At 46.1% G+C, this 26,546-nt stretch overlaps 1 protein-coding gene across 3 annotated transcripts in view; it reads left to right on the plus strand.

Annotated features, from left to right (window-relative positions):
• PSTPIP2 (proline-serine-threonine phosphatase interacting protein 2) overlaps positions 1–25,520 on the plus strand; it is a 58,092-nt gene extending 32,572 nt beyond the window's left edge. For all 3 annotated transcript variants that reach the window (XM_083466167.1, XM_083466168.1, XM_083466169.1), the window contains exons 5-15: positions 5,370–5,476; positions 7,784–7,846; positions 9,383–9,481; positions 9,873–9,918; positions 12,839–12,918; positions 17,733–17,831; positions 19,087–19,183; positions 20,481–20,559; positions 22,723–22,757; positions 24,302–24,364; positions 25,078–25,520. In XM_083466167.1, coding sequence (XP_083322293.1) covers positions 5,370–5,476; positions 7,784–7,846; positions 9,383–9,481; positions 9,873–9,918; positions 12,839–12,918; positions 17,733–17,831; positions 19,087–19,183; positions 20,481–20,559; positions 22,723–22,757; positions 24,302–24,354 — 758 coding nt within the window. In that variant the 3' untranslated portion in view covers positions 24,355–24,364; positions 25,078–25,520. The remainder of the gene's footprint in view (positions 1–5,369; positions 5,477–7,783; positions 7,847–9,382; positions 9,482–9,872; positions 9,919–12,838; positions 12,919–17,732; positions 17,832–19,086; positions 19,184–20,480; positions 20,560–22,722; positions 22,758–24,301; positions 24,365–25,077) is intronic.
• The last annotated feature ends 1,026 nt before the right edge of the window (positions 25,521–26,546 follow it).

The following is a 26,546-nucleotide window of genomic DNA, read 5'->3' on the forward strand; positions in this document are numbered from 1 at the left end:
GCAGGGATTTGAACCCAGGTCTCTCAGGTCCTGGGATGCGGGTGGCACTGTGGGTTAAATCACAGAGCCTGGGACTTGCCGATCAGAAGCTTGGCGTTTCGAATCCCCACGATGGGGTGAGCTCCCGTTGCTTGGTCCCTGCTCCTGCCAACCTAGCAGTTCGAAAGCACGTCCAAGTGCAAGGAGATAAATAGGTACCGCTCTGGCGGGAAGGTAAACAGTGTTTCCGTGCACTGCTCTGGTTCACCAGAAGTGGCTTGGTCATGCTGGCCACATGACCCAGAAGCTGTACGCCGGCTCCCTCGGCCAATAAAGCGAGATGAGCGCCGCAACCCCAGAGTCGGTCACGACTGGACCTAACAGTCAGGGGTCCCTTTACCCTTTACCTTTACCTCTTAGGTCCTAGTGCAACACCCTAGACCACTACACCAGCGGTCAGCAACCTTTTTCAGCAGGGGGCCGGTCCACTGTCCCTCAGACCTTGTGGGGGGCCGCCGGACTATATTTTGGAGGGGGGGAATGAACGAATTCCTATGCCCACAAATAACCCAGAGATGCAGTTTAAATAGAAGCACACATTCTACTCATGTAAAAACACACTGATTCCCGAACTGTCTGCTGGCCGGATTTAGAAGGTGATTGGGCATGGGTGCATGGGTAGACAAACTAAGGCCCGGATCCTGCTCCCAGGCCTTAGTTTCCTTACCTATGCACTACACCATGCTGGCTGTCATTGCAGCCCTTTCATATTGCAACCCTCTTAGCAGGCTAGGAAGGGAATGGAATAATAATAATAATAATAATAATAATAATAATAATAATAATAATAATATCCTGCCCCAAAATTGAGGAGCAGGTCAGGATTGGTGTGCAGAGCTTGCGGATGTCATGAAGGAGTCCCCAGACTAGGCTGGCACAATTTTGAACATGGTTGCTAAACAGGAGATGTTACCGTAATTGAATCTCTGGGGTTGAATAGTTCTTTTTTATATACGTATATGTTTTTATTAATTTTTTAGCATATCAATTCCAACAACCATTTAACATAACTTCTTATCTTATACAATATTTTAGACTTCCGTCAACAACCTCTGAAGATTTTCCGTTCTTTATCACTTATTCTGCATTTCTTAATTTCTCTATTACTTTTAATTATCCTTAATTTATAATTCTTTTCAAAGTCTTCCTTGCAATATTTCACAAAGTCCTCCTTGCAGAACTTCTTGCAATCCTACTAGCGTAGTCTGTTGATTACAATTGCTTTTCAGATAGTTCACATATTTGCTCCAGTCCTCTGAGAATCTCTGGTCCCGCAGGTTTCGAATCCTTCCTGTGAATTTATCTAATTCTGCATAGTCCATTAATTTCATTTGCCATTCTTCTTTTGTCTGTAATTCTTCTTGCTTCCATTTTTGTGCCGGGGCTGAATAGTTCAGGGTGTCAGATAGGGGACTAGAGATGCCAGTTTCAGAGCTGAATGGGCAAAGTCGTCCACACAAAGGATGTGCTCTGCCCTTTCCTGAGATCCTCTGACTCAATATAAGATAGCATCCTTTGTTTGCTTTTTTTTAAAAAAAATATTTTTTTATTAAGTTTTCCATTTAACAATCCAATTATATCACATTAGTTATTCCAAATTATACCAATACGTATCAAAAAGTCCAAATATTTTGCCAAATTTTAAATTTTTGTTGGAGGTTCCCATGCTTCGAGTTCAGTAAGGGTCCGATCATCTCATATTTCTGCTGGTTTTGGTCCCATCTTTCGATCTTCTTGTTGTTATCGTTTTTCTTCTTAATAACCTCTGAGTTGTTTCCACAAGCAAGTTAAGGCAAGCATTATTATGTTTCTGTGTGAACTTTGTAAGGCTCTCCCTTTTTAAAAACAACAACAACTGGTAAATCTTTTGTTTGCAGTAAATCATCACACACTGAGCCAAAAGTCCTGCTCAGGCAGCAGGCGCCATTTTTGTCAGTTCTGGTGAAATAAAATCTAAGCGTCTGCTCATTAATTTTCCCAGACCACGTTAAAAGAAAATTTGGAGAAAATGATGTATCGTTGGTACATCACACCGGTAAAACTGGATAAAATGTATAAAAGTGGAAATAAAATGTGTTGGAGATGTAAGCAGAAGGAGGGCGATTTTTACCATATGTGGTGGGCGTGTGACAAAATTAAAAAAAATTGGGAGCTTATATATAATGAACTAAAAAAAATCTTTAGGTACACCTTCTTAAAAAGACCAGAGGCATTCCTCTTAGGAATAATCGGGGATGAAATTAAAAGAGAAGACCAGGATTTATTTCAGTATGCGACAACGGCAGCCAGGATATTGATAGCTCAAAATTGGAAATCAGCAGAGACTCCCACAATTATGGATTGGCAAACAAAATTATTTGAATATGCAGAATTAGCAAGAATGACAAACAAAATTAGACATCAAAAAGAAACAAAGTTTATTGAAGAATGGAGTAAATTTGTGAAGTACATTGAAAGTAACTGTAACAAATTAAAAACTACAGTAGGCCTAACATAAACCTTGTTATGCGTAAATCACAGATTTAGAAACTGCAGGAGAATAAAAGATGTAAGAAAACCGTAACAGGATAGGCGGGAGGTCAAGACGTGTATTAACGTTGTGTAAATAAGTGGATGATACTTAAAATTGATTAATAAGAGTGTTTTCTTTTTTCTTTTTGTTTGTTTATTTCTCCTTTGTTGTATGCTTTTTGGTTTTTGTGTGTGGAAATTTCAATAAAAAGCAAATAAAAAAAAATATTCCCAGACCAGTTGCACCATAGCATCCTTTGTTTGCTTTTTATTCCTTTAAGGGAGGCTAAGGCGTCTCATAGCATAGTCCACCCAGCCTCTGATTCTGCCACAAGCTCCTTGCCTTTGTTTGCGTAATGACTCTCTCAGGCCTTTTAGTTGGAATCACTCCTGTCTTTCCACCCTGGGTACGTGGAGCAGAAATAAACACTCGCACCGCCCTTGACAGGCGGCACAGAAAAACTGGCACGCATTAAGGATCCTTGGATGGAAACAGAGAGCAGTGCAACACCAGGAATGTCTGCGTTTCAAAATGCATTTGTAAGATCTGGGCAGCAGTTCTGCAAAAGTCCACGGGGTTTCTAGGAACCCTTCTTGCCTGCAACATGAAATGTGGGTTGGTGTTTTTTTCTGGAAATTCTCAGGCTTGGAAGGCTTCCAGCTTGGTAGACAACCTTGAGGCAGGGGAGTTTCCCACGTTGCCAGTTTAGTGGCATTTTTTTGGCGTTGGCTGGACTGACCCTGGAATTCCCAAAGTCGTCTTTGTTCCTCACAGGGAGGAGCTGGTGAACAACGGTGAAAACGCGACTGGGGAAGCTTGAGAAAGGTCTCGTGGGAAGCAAGGGCTCCTTCGCCCTCGTTTCAGGCATCTGAACGGATTAGAATAGAATTTTATCAAACCCCTTTTGGCAGTCCACCATAGGCTTTTAAAAATAAGCATCAGTGAAGACTTGTACAATAGGACAGAAAAGGCGAGCAACTAAGGATTCGTTTATTTATCCGTTTGAAATTCTGCCCTTTTCATGCCATTGCTCAGTGATTCTCAAACTTTTTTTGGGCACTGCTTCCTGAGTTCCATAAACTCATCCCTAGTAAAGTAAAGGTAAAGGGACCGCTGACCGTTAGGTCCAGTCGTGGCTGACTCTGGGGTTATGGCACTCATCTTGCTTTACTGGCTGAGGGAGCCAGCGTACAGCTTCCGGGTCATGTGACCAGCATGACTAACCCGCTTCTGGGGAACCAGAGCAGAGCACAGAAACGCCGTTTACCTTCCCGCCAGACCGGTACCTATTTATCTACTTGCACTTTGACGTGCTTTTGAACTGCTAGGTTGGCAGGAGCAGGGACCAAGCAGTGGGAGCTCACCCCGTCGCGGGGATTCAAACCGCCAACCTTCTGATTGGCAAGTCCTGGGCTCTGTGGTTTAACCCACAGCGCCACCCTTAAAAATCATTATTCAGAATAGCGGTTTGCATGGCCTACGAAGGACAATAATAACATGAGAGCAATCCGAACAGTAGCCATTAATTGCATCTTCATTCCAAATTCCAATTAGAAACATTAAGTTTAATTCAACAAAATTTGTGAACTTGAATGCATGGTGCCAGCTTTGGTAATTCCACTGCCTCCCTAGGGCACCTGTTATCCCTGTTCAGCCCATAGCTGTCAGCTTATAGATTTGAAAATAAGGGACTAGCAGCCTCGAAAATAAGGGATCAGCAGCCAAAATAAGGGATTTTAGTCAACCAGCAGCCAAATGAAGCCTCAAGCAGTGGTTCCCACAGCGCAGCAACCTGGCAAAGGGGATGCAGCAAGGAAAACCACTGTCACCTCTCCACTGGGAAGCGCTGAGCAAAGGCGAGTCCCCAGGCAATGCGGCCGATTTGATCAACACAAGGCATGCAAGCTCCACCCCCCCCAGTCGTTCTTAGACTCCTTATTGGTGAGCAACGCAGCCGAGCAACACAGTTGGAGCCTCCCTCCTCCCTGGCCGGCAGGGAGGGAGGGAGAGGAGCTGCTTCCTTTGAAACCTGGGAAATTTAAGGGACATCATCAATAAGGGACAGCAGTGGGACACGGGGCTGGGATAAGGGAATTTCCCACCAAATAAGGGACAGTTGACAGCTATGGTTCATCCCCATATTAATTTGGTGGGGAGCACCTTAGCTGGATGGGAAGATCTCTATTAAATGCTTCTAAACTCTGTCCCTGCAGACTGGTGTTTCCTTAGGGGCTGTACTCTGCAACATGTGATTGACGGAACAATTGTGTGTTAGTGGTGGATTTATACTGGAGCGTTCACACGGCATCCTGTTTTGCTAGTTCCTCTGCGACGTTTCCCCAACATTATTATTGCCGCTATAGAAGAATTAAGCAAAAGATAAAGTAACGAAAACTGCAACATTCACTTTATAAAAAAAAATCACAGCGTTTTAGTTGCGTCAGATGACCTTGGGAATGTTGCTGTTGTGCTTCAGCCTCGGTTTCCCTTCTGCAAAGCAGCAGTAAAAGTGACGTTCCTTCCAGAATTGGGTGGCTAGGAGGAACAAAGCCTGCCTTTACATTTCCTCCCGGTGATTCTTTTGTTATACTGTTCCTTGCTTTCATTTTTTTTTAAAGCATAATACTTTATTTAGAATTCAACAATAACAAAGGAAAAAACCACAGTAGTTGCTACATCAATTCATTACAATTAACCAATTTTAACAATACATAAATAGTAATAGGAAAATTGCACATCATCACTTTTAACTTACTGAAGTTTACACATATGACACTTTTATCTCTTTATCTCTTTCTTAACATATCCTTGCTTTCAGAGGTGGACAGCGTCGGGCAGAGCCACATCCAGTTGGCCCAAACGTTGCGCGAAGAGGCGAGGAAGATGGAGGACTTCCGGGAGAAGCAAAAGCTCCATCGCAAAAAGGTCAGGAGCAGGAGAGGGGTTGGAAAAGGTCCTTGGAGACAGATGGGGGTGGCTGGCCCCATTTTGCCGCCTGAGGCCTGTCCCGCTTCTTCCTAGAGATACGGCATTCTGCAAAATGTTGTCACTTGGCTTCTCCGCTCGGGACAGGAAAGATGAGCGATAAGATTGGGGAAGGGGAAGGGTGGCCCAAGGTTCACGTCTGCAATAGGTCTCATATATATATATATATATGCTGTTTAGTCATTTAGTTGTGTCCGACTCTTCATGACCCCATGGACTAGAGCACGCCAGGCCCTCCTGTCTTCCACTGCCTCCCGCAGTTTGGTCAAACTCATGCTGGTAGCTTCGAGAACACTGTCCAACCATCTCGTTCTCTGTCACCCCCTTCTCCTTGTGCCCTCCATCTTTCCCAACATCAGGGTCTTTTCCAGGGAGTCTTCTCTTCTCATGAGGTGGCCAAAGTCTTGGAGCCTCAGCTTCAGGATCTGTCCTTCCAGTGAGCACTCAGGGCTGATTTCCTTCAGAATGGATAGGTTTGATCTTCTTGCAGTCCATGGGACTCTCAAGAGTCTCCTCCAGCACCAGAATTCCAAAGCATCAATTCTTTGGCGATCAGCCTTCTTTATGGTCCAGCTCTCACTTCCATACATCACAACTGGGATAACTATATATATATATATATATATATATATATATATATATATATGCCTGATATTTACTTCTCCAGATCCCGACAACTCAGGGAAACTATCCAGCTCAGCCGGATAAGATATAATCAGGCATGTTGGGATATGTTACTTTCAGCCATCCTAACGAAAGGTCATAAGAAATTTTGGAAGGCTGTAGCAGACTCCCCACAGACACAGGATGATTCACTGACATTGATTCCATCTTTATTCCCTCTCTTTTTAACCTTTTTCTTAACGACCTCTCGTTGTCACTAAAACAGGTGGACGCCCACAGCCCAAAACTCAATGCATTAAGCACTCCCATCTTCCTATAGGCAAATGATACGATTTTGCTTTCATGGACAAGAATTGGTTTAAAGCGATTGTTAAATTCCTGTATTGACTATCTGTCCAGAATGAAATTGTGTATGAGCTTTGATAAAAGCAAAATAATGGTTTTTGGGAATTCACACAACTAAACACAGAGCCACATGCAGCCCAGGGATTGCTGAGCTCAGGCACGCAGATTGTGATGTTCAGGTACAGGTAATCTCTGCCATCTTTGGGTGCAAATAATAAATAGGCTGCCACTCTGGGGATTGAGCACACAAACACACACACATGTGCTTCTCACTCCACCCTGCAGGTGTCAATTCCAGTTCCCATTGTGTTTGGGAGCCCTAAAATGTGATGAACTCTGGTTCCAAGAAGAAAACAACTTCCATTTAGCACCTGAACTTCTCCACCGCTGTTGGACAAGGCATAGTTTCTTGTCTGCCCATTTTAATTTCCTCATTCCTTTCACAACTGCTTCCCCCTCTCCTTGGCTAGTGGAACAAAATTCAGCTTGCACCTTAACCGCATAGGGCCCAGACCAGTTAGCACAGCACAGCTTCCTTGTTTGAGGGCGATATCTTGCGTTTCTGCATTTCAAAGCTCTGGAGGAAAAGCTTTTGGTTTTGAATTTCCTTTTCGAGCTGAAAGCTTCCATAATTATACCCTCCCCACTGAAAAATGTTGGGCAGGATGCAGCTATGAATCCATTATTTTATTGCACGTATCAGTTGCTTTTTTAAAGGAACAGTGAACTCAACAGCGACTTAGCAATAAAATATTAAACTTTGGAACCAATAAAAAATAAGAAGCATAGTAGTATCGTAAAACTCCCCAAGATCAAGCCCAAAAGCCTGGCTGAAAATCCTGTCTCCTCTGACCCGAATCAACAAGGAAACTCAACTTTGGTTAAATTAAACCAAGTTTCTAGCAGCCATGGGTCTGCAAAGAGAATGAAACAATTTCAAGTAGTACATGAGGAAGCAAAGTGAAGCTGCTGTGCTCTCGGCATGATTGAATGTCTTTTACTGGCGCTCTGCTTCGGTTATCAGGAAATACAACCCTTTAACAAACCTCAAAAATTCAGTGGAATTCAGATTCTCTGTTAGATGTCCCAATCGGAGGCCTGTAGCAAAGACATGACAATTCAGTTTTGCAAGATGAAGCGGAAGACGTTCGCGGTAATTCCTCTCCTTGTAAAACGTGTGTGGCCTTCTATATTTAGAAAGGGGAAACGGATTTCTCTTTCCTTCCCTGTTCTGCTGAGGAGCAAAAGGCTCCACTAACCCTGGTATTTTTTCCGCAGATTGAACTCATAATGGACGCGATTCACAAAAACCGGAATCTGCAGTACAAGAAAACCCTGGACGTGAGTTAATTCTTCTCCTCTGGTTCTTAAAATACCACGTGCCCTTGCAGATCGCCTCTCTGGCAGTCGTGTGGTGAAGCAGGTTCAGCTTCATTCGGCGAGACGAGCCTGAGTGTAGAAAGTCTCAACATGGTTTGCAGAGAGAATAAAACAGCGCTTACCTGGTGTCAAGAGGCAGGGAGTTCCAAAGATCAGTTTCTTACAAAAGCAGAGCAGGTATTATATGTGACGCCTGTGGCTGCGTTGCTGCCACAGATCGAAGCAATCTAGAGAACATTTATAGGACAAATCGGATCCTCCCTTAAAGAGGGCACATAGTGCGGTGAGGCCTGCACAACCAACACCCTGTGTTGTGGGTGGGTACGTTGGTCAGCCACAATACCCGATTGGTAGGTCCCTCGAAGCTGGGAGCAATCTGGCCAATGGGACACAGTCTAAACGGTTCAAGGGACCTATTTATACCCATTCACAGACGTGGGTGGCGCTGTGGGTTAAACCACAGAGCCTAGGACTTACCGATCAGAAGGTCGGCTGTTCGAATCCCCGTGACGGGGTGAGCTCCTGTTGCTCGGTCCCTGCTCCTGCCAATCTAGCGGTTCAAAAGCACCCCCAAAAGTGCAAGTAGATAAATAGGTACTACTCCAGCGGGAAGGTAACGGCGTTTCCATGTGCTGCTCTGGTTTGCCAGAAAGCGGCTTTGTCATGCTGGCCACATGATCCAGAAGCTGTACACCGGCTCCCTCGGCCAGTAAAGCGAGATGAGCGCCGCAACCTCAGAGTTGTTTGCGACTGGACTTAACTGTCAGGGGTCCTTTACCTTTACCTTACATGACCCAGAGCTTCCTCTTTTGGCATGTGCATTTGGAACACCTGCCCACCTCTCCCTACTTTTAGGGCTTTGCGCTTGACCCTGCTGTGCCATCGTGTGTCATCTGTTGCTGGGACAGGGGCACGGCAGGAATTTCCCCCACTTGGCTGATTGGCTGTTGCCATTTGGGTTTCGCCTGCTGCATAACAAATCATCACCACTTATAAGGTTGCGGATAGGCTCTGGTTCAGGTGATAGGGATGAGAGAACGCTCTCGCCATCCCTATGTGAAGGGTATTCCGTTAAAGGAATCCAGGGACTTGATGGTTTGGTCAACACCTGTGAGGGGGCTGTGCCCATGCCTGAGTCCAGGGGGACATTTGGGTGGTGGAGTTAGCCCGTTCCTGGCTTTCCGCTTATCCAGGTGTTCACCCTAGGCTGACCTATGCTGGTGCCCTGGGTCAGCGCTACCTGTATGGCAGGGAGCTAGTCGAACCAGAGCCTATGCAGCCAGTCACTTTCTGTAATCAATAAAGTTGTGGCCTAAATTCTGCCAAAAACCAAACCCAAAATTTGAGTCAAGTGTGAATTTATTTAATGGTGAGGTTTCTGGGTCTGAACACACAAGGCCAATCTCATAGGTAGCCTGGTCTCAAGTTGTTATGGTCTTTGTCTTAACCCTTTGATGTACATCCTTTGCAACCTGTTGCATCCCGGTTTCCCCTCAGGCCAAGAGGCTGTATGAGCAAAGGTGCCGGGACAAGGACGAGGCGGAGCAGGCCGTCCACCGGAGCGCCAACCTGGTCACACAAAAGCAGCAGGAAAAGGTTAGGAAGGTGCAAGGGGGGTCGTGGGGAGAGGGAGCTGGGTCAGGCCGAAGTATGGCCCTAAACGAGGCCAAAAATAGGGAGATGAAAGAGGGAGGACCATAGCTCAGTGGTGGAGAGCTTTTGGTTTCTTAACAAATGTACTTTTAAACATTTTCTTCAACTCATTGTATATCATTTCCCAGAAAGCCATTACCTCTTTGCAGGTCCACCACATGTGGTAGAAGGTACCTTATAAACAAAATGGAAGTTCTAGGGAAGGCTGAGGTCAGGCCTCCTTCCCTTAACCAAGATGGCGGTTGGAGACCCATCTGCCCAACACTTCCTCACAGAGCTGCTCTCTTGGCTGGCCGAACAACGATTGACCTCCTTTCTTTTGCTTCCCTTCCAGCTCTTCGTGAAGTTGGCTCAGACAAAGACAGCCCTGGAAGATTCAGGTGAGTTAACCTCGCCCGAAAAGTTGGGTTGCCAACTTTTGCATGGACCTCTGCTCCGCTGCCTTTAGCTGCAGCTTGATCTGCGGTGGCCCCTTCCAACTCTACAATTCTGTGATTCCCTTCAGATATCTGAAGGGTTAACAACATGGTGGAAGGAGCGAGCTCCTTTTCTGCTGGATTTAGGTTACAAGAAAGGAGATTCCAACTGAACATCGGGAAGAACGCTCTACACAGCTGACTGTCCCCCCAAATACCTCATTAATAAGATCATTAAGTTTGCAGATGATACAACGGTGGTTGGTTTAATCATGGCTGGAGAGGGGGAGGCGGCCTATAGGAAGGAAGTTGAGCAGTTGGGGGAGTCGTGCAGGAAAAACAACTTACTCCTTAGCTTAAAGAAAACAAAAGAGATTATTGTGGACTTTAGGAAATGTAAATTGAATAGTCAGTCACTTATTATTGAGGGAAAATGTGTGGAACAGGTCTCCGTGTTTCGATTTCTAGGGATGGAGTTGAGAGATGACCTAACCTGGGGAGAAAGCAGCAGAGGTTATATTTTCTGAGAATCCTCCGGAAAAACAATCTCTCAAAGGACCTGTTGATGGCATTTTACCATTGTACTGTGGAGAGTGTATTACCGTATTTTTCGCACTATAGGACGCACTTTTTCCCCTCCAAAAATGAAGGGGAAATGTGTGTGCGTCCTATGGTGCGAATGCAGGCTTTTGCTGAAGCCTGGAGAGCGAGAGGGGTCCGTGCGCACCGACCCCTCTCACTCTCCAGGCTTCAGGAAGCTATCCCAAGTCTTGCAAGCCCGGCGGGATGTCCCGCGGGCTCGCAAGGCTTGCGGGCAGCAGCCTGCACCCAAAAGCTGGGGACAGCGGGGAGGCGCAGAGCCGCCACCCCGCTATTCCCCGACCTGATCTGGAGGCTGGCGGGGGGAGAAGCAAGCCTGCTTCTCCCCCCCCAGCCCCACAAGCTCGGGGGATAGGGGGATGGCAAAGCGCCGCCATCCCGCTATTCCCCGACCTGATCTGGAGGCTGGGGTGGGAGAAGCAAGCCTGCTTCTCCCCCCCCCCACCATCCCCACAACCTCCAGATCAGGTCGGGGAATAGCGGGATGGCAGCGCTCCGCCATCCCGCTATTCCCCGACCTGATCTGGAGGCTGGGGTGGGAGAAGCAAGCCTGCTTCTCCCCCCCCCAGCCCCACAACCTCCAGATCAGGTCGGGGAATAGCGGGATGGCGGCGCTCCGCCATCCCGCTATTCCCCGACCTGATCTGGAGGCTGGGGGTGGGAGAAGCAAGCCTGCTTCTCCCCCCCACCAGCCCCACAACCTCCAGGCTTCAGGAGAGTCCCACCGCCAGCCCCACAAGCTTGGGGGACAGCGGGAGAGGCGCAGCACGCCCTTCCCGCTGTCCCCCGACTTGTCTAGAAGGCTGGCGGGGGGAGAAGCCTGCTCCTCCCCGTCGCCAGCCCCGCAAACTCGGGGGACAGCGGGAGAGGCGCAGCGCGCCTTTGCCGCTGTCCCCCGACTTGTCTAGAAGGCTGGCGGGGGGAGAAGCCTGCTCCTCCCCGTCGCCAGCCCCGCAAACTCGGGGGACAGCGGGAGAGGCGCAGCGCGCCTTTGCCGCTGTCCCCCGACTTGTCTAGAAGGCTGGCGGGGGGAGAAGCCTGCTCCTCCCCGTCGCCAGCCCCGCAAACTCGGGGGACAGCGGGAGAGGCGCACGCGCCTTTGCCGCTGTCCCCCGACTTGTCTAGAAGGCTGGCGGGGGGAGAAGCCTGCTCCTCCCCGTCGCCAGCCCCGCAAACTCGGGAGACAGCGGCAGGGGCGCAGCGCGCCCTTCCCACTGTCCCCCGACTTGGTTAGAAGGCTGGCCCAGCCCCGCAAACTCGGGGGACAGCGGGAGAGGCGCAGCCCGCCATCCCGCTGTCTCCCGACATGGTTTGGAGGCTGGCGGAAGGCTTCCTCCTCCCCCAGCCCCGCAAGCTCCCAGAGCGATGCCAAAGCTGCGCGCAGCTTCGGCATGGCTCTGGGTCCCGTTCTGGGGGAGGGGGAAGCTTGGGCTTCCCCGCCCCAGCCCCGCGCCTGGCGGGGGGGGGGGAATAATTTTTTTTTTGCCTTTATTCCCCCCCCCCCCAAATCTAGGTGAGTCCTATGGACCGGTGCGTCCAATAGTCCGAAAAATACGGTAACTTATGGTCTGTGAGTGTATTAACTTATGGTTTGGGAGCTGCACGGCCAGGGAAAAAACATTGCTGTCCAGGGTTGTAAAGACTGTGGAAAGAATAATTGGGAGCACTCTTCCCACCTTGGATGAAATCTATGCTGTCAGGTGTCATAAGAAAACTGCAGAGATAGCACAGGATAGTGCGCACCCCAAAAATGAAATGATTTCTGTCAGCTTCTGCCTTCTGGAAGAAGGTACAGAGTTATAAAGACTAGGACTAGCCACCTGAGAAACAGTTTCTACCCAAATGCGATTTTGGTTTTAAACGCATTGTAAGGAGCCTGTATGGGAGTATATTGTATTTAATTATGGGGTATCAGACTTTTTAGGGGGCTAACCAGGTTGGGATAGCTGGGATAGCAGGCTTGTTGGTTTTGGAATGTCTGATGTAGATTTTTCAATTTCGTTGTTCTGTGTGGGGCAATGACAATAAAGATTAGCGTATCATAAATTTCTGACGGAACGAGCCATTCGGTGGTAGAATGAAGTCCCATGGAAGATGGCGGACTCCCCTTCCTTGGAGGTCTTTAAACCGAGGTTGGATAGCCAACCGTCACAGCTTCTGTAGCTGTGATTCTTGCACTGCTAGTGGGATTGAACTTGACCCTTTCCAAATCTCCAATTCTATGTTTGGCCCATCTTTTCTTGACATGACCAGATTTCTCTTTTTTTTATTTCTCCAACTGCAGACAGGGTGTATCAGACGAACGTTGGTGCCCTGGAGAAGATCAGGGAAGAATGGAAGAATGAGCATGTCAAGGCGTGTGAGGTAAATATGAATATAACAAAGGTTTGGCTGCCTCTTATAGGAAAGATAAGATGAAATCGTGAAACCAGTAGAATTGGAAACAAACCTCATAACGGGAAAGATAAGAAAAGTGATGGATAATGAAAATAATATGTATAAGGAAACTAATATAACTAACAGTAGCTGTAAATGAATACAGACAGACAACAAGAATTGTATAAACATGAGGATTTATTTGTTTATGGATACACTGTGGACAAAATATGGAAAATGAATAACAATATACAAAATGGAAGAAAATAATGTGATAAAATTATATGTGACATAAAAAAACAGAAGAAGGAAGGAGGGAAGTCAGCTCTGAAGAGCAAGTATAAAGGTAAAATGTAATACAATATGTGTATGTGGAGTATCTAATTGAAAAACTAATAAAGATTATTTGGGGGGGAAATGGTTAGGCTGCCTCTCCTGAGGCGACAGGATGCTGGGGCAGGCAGTACAGTGGTACCTCAGGTTAAGTACTTAATTTGTTCCGTAGGTCTGTACTTAACCTGAAACTGTTCTTAACCTGAAGCACCACTTTAGCTAATGGGGCCTCCCACTGCTGCCGCGCCGCCAGAGCACGATTTCTGTTCTTATCCTGAAGCAAAGCTCTTAACCTGAAGCACTATTTCTGGGTTAGCGGAGCCTGTAACCTGAAGCGTATGTAACCCGAGGTACCACTGTATAGCTCAGAGAGTGTTGTCGTCACAGAAATATTTTGTTCAATTCGCCTCACTGGTGTTTTTGCCTGACTGGAATATGTCCTCGAAACCTTGATAATGTCTCTTCCTTGCCTGGTGTGTCTCTGGAGAAACTAGCCTACTGTTTTTTGCCCTGGCCACTTTTTGTCCTCGCCCCGGCATGCGGCCCCTGCAAGATTTCCTAGAAGGGAATGTGGCCCTTGAGTCTTAAAAGAGGCTCGCCGTGCCTGTAAGAAGGGGTGTCTGCCACTAGCCGCTATTCCCCCCCCTAAAAAAGCTGTATGGGTGGAACTGAATGTGGCCCCTGGAAGGGTACTCGCAAGGAAATGTGGCCCTCAGCCTGCAAAAAAGGTTCCCCTGCCCCCTTACCCCAAATACTGGGTTCTGGGTTCGAATTCTGTACACTTCATGTCGAAAAGAAATAGGGCGGAGGAATCCAGATTAGCTAGCAGCAGCCAAAACATAGAAATAAGTGTGTAAAGGAAACTTCATCCCTCACCTTTGAATGTTGTGTGTTTTGGATTGCCCGTTGGGTGTGCGTACTTGTAACAAAACAGAGGATTGCCAGTCACTTCCTCAAGCGGGTGAGGTTTCTTTGAAAAGCTACAGGGAGGAGACCCACCCTGCCCCACGGAAAAGGGGGCAGCCCACAAGTAAAGTCAGAGTGTTGCAAGAAAACCATTTGCTAGGCAGGGATTGCTTTTTAGATGCCCTCGAGTTCTCGAAAGCATCTTGAATATCTGCATTCTTTCTTGGGGAACTGGAAATAGTGTTAAGATTATTGCATTTAAATTATCCACATGGAAATGGATATACTGTGCAGGGAATTCCCTTCCTTCTTCAGAGCATAGCTGTCAATGTTTCCCATTTTTTAAGGGAAATTCCCTTATTCCGAATAGGATTCCTCCCCAAAGTTGACAGCTATGCTTCAGAGATGCAGGCAGGATTTAGAACAAAATGTTTTCAAGAATGGGGCTCTTTCCAGATATTTAGGTGCATGCAACACTGGCTTGGGCTGATGGAAATTGTAGTTCAATAACATCTGGGACGCGGGTGGCGCTGTGGGTAAAACCTCAGTGCCTAGGGCTTGCCGATCGCATGGTCGGCGGTTCGAATCCCCGCGGCGGGGTGAGCTCCCGTCTTTTGGTCCCAGCTCCTGCCCATCTAGCAGTTCAAAAGCACTCTTAAGTGCAAGTAGATAAATAGGGACCGCTTTATAGTGGGAAGGTAAATGGTGTTTCCGTGTGGTGCGCTGGTGCCGGTTCGCCAGAGCAGCTTCGTCACGCTGGCCACGTGACCCGGAAGTGTCTCCGGACAGCGCTGGCCCCTGGCCTCTAGAGTGAGATGGGCGCACAACCCTAGAGTCGGACACGACTGGCCCGTACGGCAGGGGGACCTTTACCTTTAACATCTAGAGGGTGCCAGGTTGAGGTAGACTGTCACAGCATGATTTTTTTGTGGGGGAATGTTATGTACTTTTATTTAGAATGACTGGCCAGAGCCCCCAGTTTCTCATGTTCAGACTCTGTTCTGGCATTTCAGTCAGCCTGAGTGTATGAAAAAGAACTGGATTTCAAGTGTATAAATTGATGGCTCACTTTGTCAGTTCTAATCAGATTGAAAACCCGGCAGCGGTTTTATAGAGCTGCTTTCGCGTAGGACTTACTGTGCTTGACTAAGATCAGGGAGACCAAGGTTATGTAACGTACATAAATAATTTTATTTGTATGTATGTTATGTACTGAGTTGAATAGGATCCAAAAGGCAGCAGTCTGATTGGTCCTAGAACAATAGGATTCAGAATGCAGCAGTTTGATTGGTCCGCAGGAGCCACCCAATCCAGCTCCAGGTGGAAGTGAATCCGCAACCTGATTGGCCTACAGGTGAATCCCGGACTTAGCCAATCACTTGGGGCCCATTGTGTAAATAATGTATATAAAGCAGACATTCTGGGGGAACTTCCATTCCTCCTCACCACTATGAGCTGAATAAAGAGCATGAAATCCACTCTCGACTCCAAGTATATTTTAGTGTAGCTTTCTACAGTTCAAACCATGCACAAGGCAGCTTACATCATGGAAGAAGATCACATGATGATGATGATGATGATGATGATAATGACATGAGCCAACAGTGTGACGCGGCAGCTAAAAAAGCCAACGCAATTCTGGGCTGCATCAATAGGAGTATAGCATCTAGATCAAGGGAAGTAATAGTACCACTGTATTCTGCTCTGGTCAGACCTCACCTGGAGTACTGTGTCCAGTTCTGGGCACCACAGTTCAAGAAGGACACTGACAAACTGGAACATGTCCAGAGGAGGGCAACCAAAATGGTCAAAGGCCTGGAAACGGTGCCTTATGAGGAACGGCTAAGGGAGCTGGGCATGTTTAGCCTGGAGAAGAGGCGGTTAAGGGGTGATATGATAGCCATGTTCAAATATATAAAAGGATGTCCCATAGAGGAGGGAGAAAGGTTGTTTTCTGCTGCTCCAGAGAAGCGGACACGGAGCAATGGATCCAAACTACAAGAAAGAAGATTCCACCTAATCATTAGGAAGAACTTCCTGACAGTAAGAGCTGCTCAACAGTGGAATTTGCTGCCAAGGAGTGTGGTGGAGTCTCCTACTTTGGAGGTCTTTAAGCAGAGGCTTGACAACCATATGTCAGGAGTGCTCTGATGGTGTTTCCTGCTTGGCAGGGGGTTGGACTCGATGGCCCTTGTGGTCTCTTCCAACTCTATGATTCTATGATTCTATGATGATAATACCTTTATTGTCAATGTACAACCTATGTACAATGAAATCAACCGAGCCTCCCTTCCCCCCCCAACAAACACTCAATCTCATTGCACTCTGTGTGCTTGTTGCACTACACACCAACCCCGAAAGTCAGTTGCACTATATTATTTTCCGTTCAGCAGCCTAACAGCCCATGGCCTGTTGGTACATCTGATTATACTTCTATATCTCCTGCCCGAGGGTAGAAGATTAAAGAGGCGCTGGCCAGGTTATGAGTCGTCCCTGAGAATTTTTCTCGCTCTCCTAAGGCATTGATCCCTTGCGATGTCATCTAGCGGGCTCAGGGAACAGCCCATGATATCATGTGCTGTATTCACCACCCTCTGTAGAGACTTTCTGTCCGTGTCTGTCAAGCCAATGTACCACACTGTAATACAATACAAAAGGACACTTTCTATTGTGGACTGGTAGAAGGGGGTCATCAATTGTTAACATTGCTCTTTCGCAAGACCCTGATTGCAACGTAACAAAAGTAGTAAATAGATCATCAGAAAATGCACAGCCAAACCGAACAATTTCTACATAAATTGTTAAGATATAAAATAAAGATTTTTTTAAATGACATCAAAAACACAAAACCACACCCCAGTCCAAGAGTCTTAGCTTTTGTAACTGGAGTCAGTCCAGGCCCTTGCGGGACAGAAATGTAAGGAAGAACGTTATATCTGTAATGATATGGTAACAGATAATCCTAACAATGGCTGTGGGTGGGTGTTGAGTAACATTCCTGAAAACAATGACAGGTGGAGTGTGTTGCTTATGTCACAGTGCATTTTTCAAGGAGTTTTAGTTATTTTGACAAATAATAAACAAACAGGCGGTGTGGGTGGAGCCTGTTCAGAATCTGGAATTGATACTTCATTGCCTCCTTATGGCTATCTCTGAGAACACAATTTTATTGGTTGCGTCAGTTAAATGCTGTCTTGCAATTCCTCCCCCCTTGCACTAGTGAGTAACATGTTGCACAGCACCTTTTGCATGGGGACCTTGATGCCCCAGGGGTGACAAACATCACAAGCTGCACCTTCTGAGACGTTTGCACAATTTTGGGATTGCTTTTGAAAAGTTAGATTGACAACTTGCTGCCGTTTCTCAAGTCCGATGCTGATTGCTTCATTTGCTGATGTTTTTAAAAGGTGGCGGGGGTTTAGTTTAGTAATTATTATCCGTGCTTAAGGTTATAATTACTCCCAACGAAGGAGAAAAGACCAAAGCAAGGTTCTTTCCAAAGGAATTAGATGCTGATATTTTGCCTCTGAATTCAGCCTTGTCCTCTGCCTCTCTCCCCGCAGTTCTTCGAGAGCCAAGAGACCGAAAGGATAAACTATTTCCGGAATGCTCTGTGGCTCCACGTCAACCAGCTCTCTCAGGAATGTGTCAAGAACGACGAGGTAAGTAGAGGACCGCATGTCTGCATTCTCCAGGACAGGGCCGGAGACCAAGAACTGCTCCCATCAGCCCCGGCCAGCATGAACAATGGTCAGGTTCGGTGGGGCCTGGAGTCCTTCAACATCTGGGGGACCACTTAACTCTGGAGATCACAAACGTACATCTCCTGCTTCCTGTTTGCTGTGACCCTCACTGTTCAGTGCCAAGAAGTTTGGCTTTTTTAATGGATGGAGACAGAGGCGTTGGTGAGAAATAGAATCCAATGGACTGGCAGAGGGTGAGGCAACCTGAATTTGCCCCCGATGATTTTGTTCCCTCTCAGAAAGATAATTTGACTTCTTGTGACGTAACAGAAGTCACTTTCGAAGATGAGGTGGTGTGCCCTCTTTCTCCCTGACCCCTTGTCAGAATATTTCTTTGGAGCCACTGGGATAATAATAATAATAATAATAATAATAATAATAATAATAATAATTTATTACTTATACCCCACCCATCTGGCCAGGCCTCCCCAGCCACTCTGGGTGGCTTCCAACAGGATATTAAAAACACGATAAAACATCAAACATTAAAAACTTCCCTAAACAGGGCTGCCTTCAAATGTCTTCTAAAAGTCAGGTAGTTGTTTATTTCCTTGACATCTGAAGGGAGGGCATTCCACAGGGCTGGTGCCACTACCAAGAAGGCCCTCTGCCTGGTTCCCTGTAACCTCACTTCTCGCAGTGAGGGAACCGCCAGAAGGCCCTCAGAGCTGGACCTCAGTGTCCGGGCTGAACGATGGGGGTAGAGACGCTCCTTCAGGTATACAGGACCGAGGCCGTTTAGGGCTTTAAAGGTCAGCACCAACACTTTGAATTGGGCTCAGAAATGTACTGGGAGCTAATGCAGATCTCTCAGGACCGGTGTTATGTGGTCCTGGCAGCCACTCCCAGTCACCAGTCTAGCTGCCACAATCTGGATTAATTGCAGTTTCTGGGTCACCTTCAAAGGTAGCCCCACATAGAGCGCATTGCAGTAGTCCAAGCGAGAGATAACCAGAGCATGCACCACTCTGGCAAGACAGTCTGCGGGCAGATAGGGTCTCAGCCTGCGTACCAGATGGAGCTGGTAGACAGCTGCCCTGGACGCAGATTTGACCTGCACCTCCATGGACAGCTGTGAATCCAAAATGACTTCCAGGCTGCGCACCTGGTCCTTCAGGGGCACAGTTACCCCATTCATGACCAGGGATGATTCCTTCTGTTTTGTATCTTGCAGAACTACGAGGAGATACGCAAGAGCCTTGAGCAGTGCAGCATCGAGAAGGACATCGAGTTTTTTGTGAATGCCCGCAAAACAGGGACCGTCCCACCAAGTAAGTGGAGCCATCTCAGATTCTGGAAGCGCAGAGAACATCACAGCAGTGGGTGAACCATGTCCCTTTTCGGTATCCGTTTTTTCTGTAAAGAGAGGGGGAATGTCACTATATGTGGGTCAAAAAGTTGCATGCTGTGGTACCGACTCCTCCTTGACTGGGCTTGTCAAGGAGGAGGAGGTCACAGTGGCTGTGGCAAAGTGGTCGCAATACTTTGGGTACACAATAACCATGAAGCAGTGGGAAAACCTGTGGAAAATAAACTGGAAATTTACAGTTTGTTACGCTTTGAGAGAGAATTTACTTAAAATGCAACGTCGGTGGTATCTAACTCCCTGGAAACATTCTAAGATGTACAAAAGCGTCTAAGGTAATTGTTGGAGGTGTAAAGAAAAGCCAGGTACTTTATTCCACATGTGGTGGCAATGTAAAGAAATTAAGGTCTTTGGGGAGGACATCCATATAGTATTTGAAAAAATGCTTAAAATATCCTTTAATAGAAAACCAGAAGCTTTCTTTTTTGGGAATCACAGATTCGGATATTCCCCAAAAGGTAACAGAGATCTTTTTATATGCCACAGTCGCAGCAAGAGTTCTCATTGCGGCAGATTGGAAGAGTGACAAAGTTCCGTCAAGATTAGAATGGATTCAAAAGTTGGCGGAATATGCTGAACTAGATAGTATGTCAGAAAAAATAAAAAACAAACCAAAACAGGCATTTATTTCAAAATGGAAAGTCTTTAAAATCTATTTGAAAAATAATAATTGTAGTTTAAGGTCATTTGCAGCATTCGAATAATTTCAGTAGTAGTTTCGAGAATGATGTAAAATCTAAGAATGGATTAAAGATGATTAAATTATATAAAAAAACTTGTTATGTAACGACAGTGAACAAATAATGAGAATTTGAAAAAAGGAATAGACGGGAAGTCTGGTCGATAGAAAAAGACCATTTTTATTTTTAAGTTTTAGAGACTGCTAGTTGATGTATCAATTTTTTTCTCTTTGTTGTTTTTGTGGTGATGGATATTTCCTTTCTTTTTCTGTATGGTGTGTTAAAGTGAATGATAACAATAAAAATATTTTTTTTCAAAAAAAGTTGCACTCAGGGTGGGAGAAGGGTTCTGTCTGGGTCTTCCTCCCAGTATGTTCTACTCCCTAGCTGTAATAATTGTAGTGGCTTTCCTGTCCAAAATTTGGCCAAAAAGCAAGTGGCTTTTGCCGATGGTTCTGCAGCCTGTTTTACAAAACGATGACCGCTTTGCAATCTGCCTGCTCTCCCTTCCTTTCTCTGCAGATCCAGTGGTCTACGAAAACTATTACAACACTCAGAAGAATGCAGCGCCAGGGAGAAATCAAGCCCCTGCCCCTGGGAGGTAAGGATAAAGGAGGGAAGTAATTGATTAAAGTTAAGTACCGTAATTGATTAAGTTGCATCAGGGGATGCCAATGTGGCGGCAGTAATCACAGTCATTTTGGTGGTGTGCTGCCTTTGCGCAAATGGAGCAACTTGCAGCCAAGAAAACGGGAACACATCTCAAAACCAACTGTTCTAAGAACAGTTTCATAACAGTGCATAAAACAGCAGCTTAATAGCTAATGTAGGGTAAAGGTAAAGGGACCCCTGACCATTAGGTCCAGTCATGACCGACTCTGGGGTTGCGGCGCTCATCTCGCTTTATTGGCCGAGGGAGCCGGCATACAGCTTCCGCGTCATGTGGACAGCATGACTAAGCCGCTTCTGGCAAACCAGAGCAGCGCACGGAAATGCCGTTTACCTTTCCGCCAGAGCAGTACCTATTTATTTACTTGCACTTTGACGTGCTTTCGAACTGCTAGGTTGGCAGTACAGGGACCGAGCAACGGGAGCTCACTCTGTCACGGGGATTCAAACCGCCAGCCTTCTGATCGGCAAGTCCTAGGCTCTGTGGTTTAACCCACAGCGCCACCCGTGTCCCAATTGCTAATGTAGCAACATGCAACCCCCCCCCAAACCTTCAACCTTTCAGTAATATAAATATAAGATGGTATTAATGGCATTGCACCTCCTGGCAATAATAATAATAATAATAATAATAATTAATAATAATAATTTATTTGTACCCCGCCCATCTGGCTGGGTTTCCCCAGCCACTCTGGGCGGCTTCCAACAAAGATTTAAAATACATGAAAATGTCACACATTAAAAACTTCCCTGATGTCTTCTAAATGTCAGGTAGTTGTTTATCTCTTTGACATCTGATGGGAGGGCATTCCACAGGGCGGGTGCCACTACCGAGAAGGCCCTCTGCCTGGTTCCCTGTAACTTGGCTTCTTGCAGTGAGGGAACCGCCAGAAGGCCCTCAGCGCTGGACCTCAGTGTCTGGGCAGAACAATGGGGGTGGAGACACTCCTTCACGTATACTGGAGCTTCACGGTTTCACTAGTGCAGACTGTCTGTTACTGGGTTAACATGCAGGTGTGATTATGGATCAATTTTATAGTTGTAAACCGCTTAGAAGGCTTTTTGACATATGAGTGGAACAACAACAACAACCCTAAAAGCTGAATTCTATTAAATATTTTAATAAACCTCTAGGTTAGATTACTGCAACACATTATATGTAGGGCTGCCTCTGAAGATGGTTCTGAAACTTCATCTGGTGCAAAATTCAGTGGCCAGGTTGCTCACAAAAGCAAGACGGTTTGAGCATATTATAGCGATTGTGGCTTGACTGCACTGGCTGCCAATTAGCTTCTGGGCCCAATTCAAAGTGCTGGTTTTGACCTATAAAAACTTAGACAGCTTAGGACCGCAATACCTCAAGGACTGCCTCTGAACCAACCCAGACCCTGCAATCATCATCCGAGGCCTCTTCCGCAGTGGCCCCCCATTTGTGGAACGCTTTCCCCAGGGAGGCTCACTTGCTACCTTCACTGAATATATTTAGGCGCCAAGAGAAAACTTCCCTCTTCTCCCAGGCTTCTGGCTAATTAAATACAGTGGTGCCTCGCGAGACGAAAAGAATCCGTTCTGTGATTCTCTTCGTCTAGCGGTTTTTTCGTCTTGCGAAGCAAGCCCATTGACGGATTAGCGGATTAGCGCTATTAGTGGCTTTTAGCGGCTTTTAGCAGCTTATCTGCTGATCGGATCAGCTGATAAGCGGCTTAGCGGCTTAGAAAAAGGGGGGGGAACCCCTGCAGGAACTCGCAAGACATTGTCGTCTTGCGAAGCAAGCCCATAGGAAATTCGTTTTGCGAAGCACCTCCAAAACGGAAAACCCTTTCGTCTAGCGGGTTTTCCGTCTTGCGAGGCATTCGTCTTGCGGGGCACCACTGTATTTAGGTGCCAGGAGAAAACTTCCCTCTTCTCCCAGGCTTTTGGCTAATTAAATAATCTATGGCCTTTTAAAACTGTGTATGTGTGTGTGTGTTATTGTTTGCTTTGTTACTGTGTTATTTTTATACCACAGACCTCTCTGTGATCCTAAAATGAAGGGCTGTATAGAAATTCAACAAATGAAAAAAAAAATGAATTTTTCTTCTCTCTCTCTCTGCAGGAGGCCAAAGCTACCTATTCCTTCCAGCGGGCCATGTAAGCAACCAGAAGTTTTCTTCCAAACCAGCTGCATTTTTTGAGAATTTTGCTGCTGCTTCTTTTTATGTTGGGGGGGGGAGCCAACACAGAACCCCACCATCTTGCTCTGCCCTGAAACTCTGGGAATTCCTGTAGTATTATGGTGCTGTAAATTCTCTGGTCGCCTCCAGACTATCAGCATTTTCTGGGAGAGATTGAAGTGCATACCAGAAAATTTAGGTTTGCTCGCACACTTTAATCTGTCACCCACGTGCAACAAACCTGCTTTCTTTTAGGGTTTAGAAATTGATGGGGAGATTCACTGAAAAAATGTGAGTCAAGATGAATTCAGGACCATTGCTATTTTTTCGTATAACCTCCCTGCAAGCAAATCCCAACAAATGCTCACTAATGGCCGGACGGAGCCGAACCCAGTGATTCCCAAAGTTTTTGGAGCCACCACTTTCTTGCTTCCATAAACTCATCTCTGATTCCAACCCTGTAAAAAGCACTGCTTAAAATAGTGGTTTGCCCAGCCCACTGAAATATACTCGGAGTCGAATGTGGATTTCATGCTCTTTATTCAGCTCATAGTAGTGAGGAATGCCAGTTCCCCCGAAATGTCTGCTTTATATACATTATTTACACAATGGGACCCACGTGATTGGCTAATTCCACGATTCTCCTGTAGGCCAATCAGGTTGCGGATTCACTTCCACCTGGAGTTGGATTGGGTGGCTCCTGCGGACCAATCAGACTGCTCCAATCTGAAACCTATTGCTCTAGGACCAATCAGACTGCTGCATTCTGAACCCTATTGCTCTAGGACCAATCAGACTGCTGCATTCTGAACCCTATTGCTCTAGGACCAATCAGACTGCTGCATTCTGAACCCTATTGCTCTAGGACCAATCAGACTGCTGCACTTTGGATCCTATTCAACTCAGTACATAACACCACTAAGGAAGAGAACCGCACTGCAAAATTTGAAACAATTGCACATTCTTTCAAAATCCAATTGAAACAATTTAGTTTAACGGATTCAACAAGAGTGATGAATTTGATCCAGTGATACAAAGACTGATGTTCAATTACACCTCCAGCACCCGGTTACCCCCTTGTCTCTTAGCGTGTGCCCCCCTAAATAACCGTCCCATTTCGGGAACCACTGGCCTAACCTCTGCGTAAGCCGGGCTTGTCCAAAGTCCATTTCGTGGGCCTAATATCTGGCCCGCTGGTTTGTTTAATCTGGCCCCCGTGGCAGTATATGTCCTGGGGTACAATCTTAAAAAAAGTTCAGCACCTTCAGTCCTCAACAATTTGGGGTAAAACTGTAAAAAACAAAAAACTCAACGACTTCATCAAATTTGGCCCTCTTTGAAAAAAGTTTGGGCACCCCTGGTGTAAGTAAAGCAAGACGCATGCTAATAAACAGGTCCCTTTGCTAGAGGTCAGGAGATTCCCCTCTCAGGACCGCATTCCTGGCAGTTGCGCCACCTTGTCGCGCATGCGCCCTTTCCATCTTTTGCAATGCTAATTTATTGTTCATCTGCTTCTTACAGTAGACCCCGAATACTCTACGGTGGATGGATACAGTTTAATACATCACCACTAGCCCAGAGAGTGTAAGTTTGCTGATTCCGAAAGGGACTCATTGAGAATGGGATACAGCAGCGCCGGGCCTGGTTTACGTCCCGTCATTCATGGCTTATTTTTTATATTTTATTAAATTTCTTTACCACCCTTCACCCAAGGGTCACAGAGCGGTTTACAAAATAAAACCGCTTTCAATTATCTGTATTATACTTTATTTGGGGTTTTCAACCGTCAGAATCAGGTCATCTGCAAATGCTTTGATCTTATATTCCTTTCCCCCTAATGAGATACCTTTTATTTTATTATCATTTCTTATGGCATTCATCAATAATTCCAGTACCATAATAAATAGTAGTGGTGACAAGGGGCAACCTTGTCTTGTCCCCCTCTTCATACAAAATTCTTCTGTTATTTCGTTATTGAAAATAAGTTTGTTTTTTTTGTTTCCTATATATTGCCTCTATAGCTTTAATATAATCTTCCCTCAGTTTCATTGAGCCAAATGGGGAGGGCTGGCGGGACAAATTTGTCCCTTCGGTTGGCGGTTCCCAACCCCTGTAAGAAACCCTCCAGCTTGGTCCCAAAATGAATTAGAAGTCAATTCATTCAGCACAGAATTGATTCCCAGCAACCTCCAGGATGTGGGCTCTGCCATTCTGCACTCGCAGGAGCCTGACCGCCTTAGCGGTTCCCTCCAGTTTAGATGCACTCTGCTCACTTTCTGTGCGCTTCTTTTCTCCAGATCTTGAAGCCGTTCTGCCCAGCTGCCCCTCCTTGAGGAAAGCAAGTGAGAAGATAACAGTGTATTAAAAGCTGTGGCTTGCTCTCCACTCTCCCATCCCTGATGACTTGTGTTTTCGGCTGGACTGTTTAAAAGCAAGATCTCCAGAGGAGATTATTTCATTTACAACGGAGGACGTGTGCCAGCGATGGAAAAAAAAAACCTCTGGCTTTTCTCACAACAAATCCGAAAGACTTTTCATTTGAGGGAGTGGAGGATACCCTTAAGTGTTCAGCAGTTGATGTGGCGTCATGTCTAGACTGTTGGGTTTGGGTGTGTGACTCCTGAATTCAGATCCTCATCTAATAGTGAAAATATATAAGTGGATGACCTTGGGCACATTGCTCGCTATGTATCTGACCCACCTCACATGGTTGTTGTGAGGGTAAAATGAGATAATCCCATTACGTTGTCCTGAACTCTTTTCAGGAACAGTGAGATGCTATTATGAAGGCTAGTTTTGCTAGGATTGAAAAAGGCAGGGTGGAATGGGAGAGAGGGAGACGGCCTTGATTTTTTTCTTTTCTTTTTAAAGCATTAATCTGAGTCTAGTGAGGTCCAGAACTGAAGGACTCAACGATTCAATCATTGAAATGATTCCATCTTTTGATGCTGTAAGTCAAAATCAGATAATGGCACTAACGTCCGGGGTACTTCATATTCTCCACTGCTGCGTGAACTCGGGTGGTGCAGAACGCAGGTTTCCGAGAATAATAATAATATAATAATAAATTTTATTTATACCCCACCCTCCCCGGCCAGAGCCGTGCTCAGGGCAGCTAACACCAATAAAATCACAGTAAAAACATAATAGGGGAAAAAGAGAGGGGGGAAACAAAACCAATTTAAAATACAGGTTAAAATGGAACACCAGTAAAATTACAGTAAAAAAATAAGGGGGGGCCAATTTAAGATACAGGTTAAAATGGAATTTAAAATGCAGCCTCGTTTTAATAATAGCCCATAGATCAAAACCATAAGGGGAGGGAAACATAAGGGTCAGACTGAGTCCAGACCAAAGGCCAGGCAGAACAGCTCTGTCTTGCAGGCCCTGCGGAAAGATGTCAGGTCCCACAGGGCCCTAGTCTCTTGTGACAGAGCGTTCCACCACGTCGGGGCCAGTGCTGAAAAGGCCCTGGCCCTAGTTGAGACCAATCTAACCTCCTTGAGGCTCGAGACCTCCAAAGTATTGTTATTTGTGGACCTTAAGGTCCTCCATGGGGCATACTAGGAGAGGCGATCCTTTCATTTTAAATAAGGGTGGCTAGTCCTCAGGGTTTTGAGAGATGGAAAACGTGTGACTGCGGCTTGTTGAAGGAAGAGGCCTGCAATCTAGAGAAAACCGCAGAGTGAGGCTTCCGTCCTCTCTCCCCATGGCTTCTAATCCTTTCTCCTGTGCCCAATTTCATTCTCTAGCCCTGGCAAGGCCC

Source organism: Podarcis liolepis, assembly GCF_965112155.1.
Source record: "Podarcis liolepis genome assembly, chromosome: 11".
NCBI classification, from domain to species: Eukaryota; Metazoa; Chordata; class Lepidosauria; order Squamata; family Lacertidae; genus Podarcis; species Podarcis liolepis.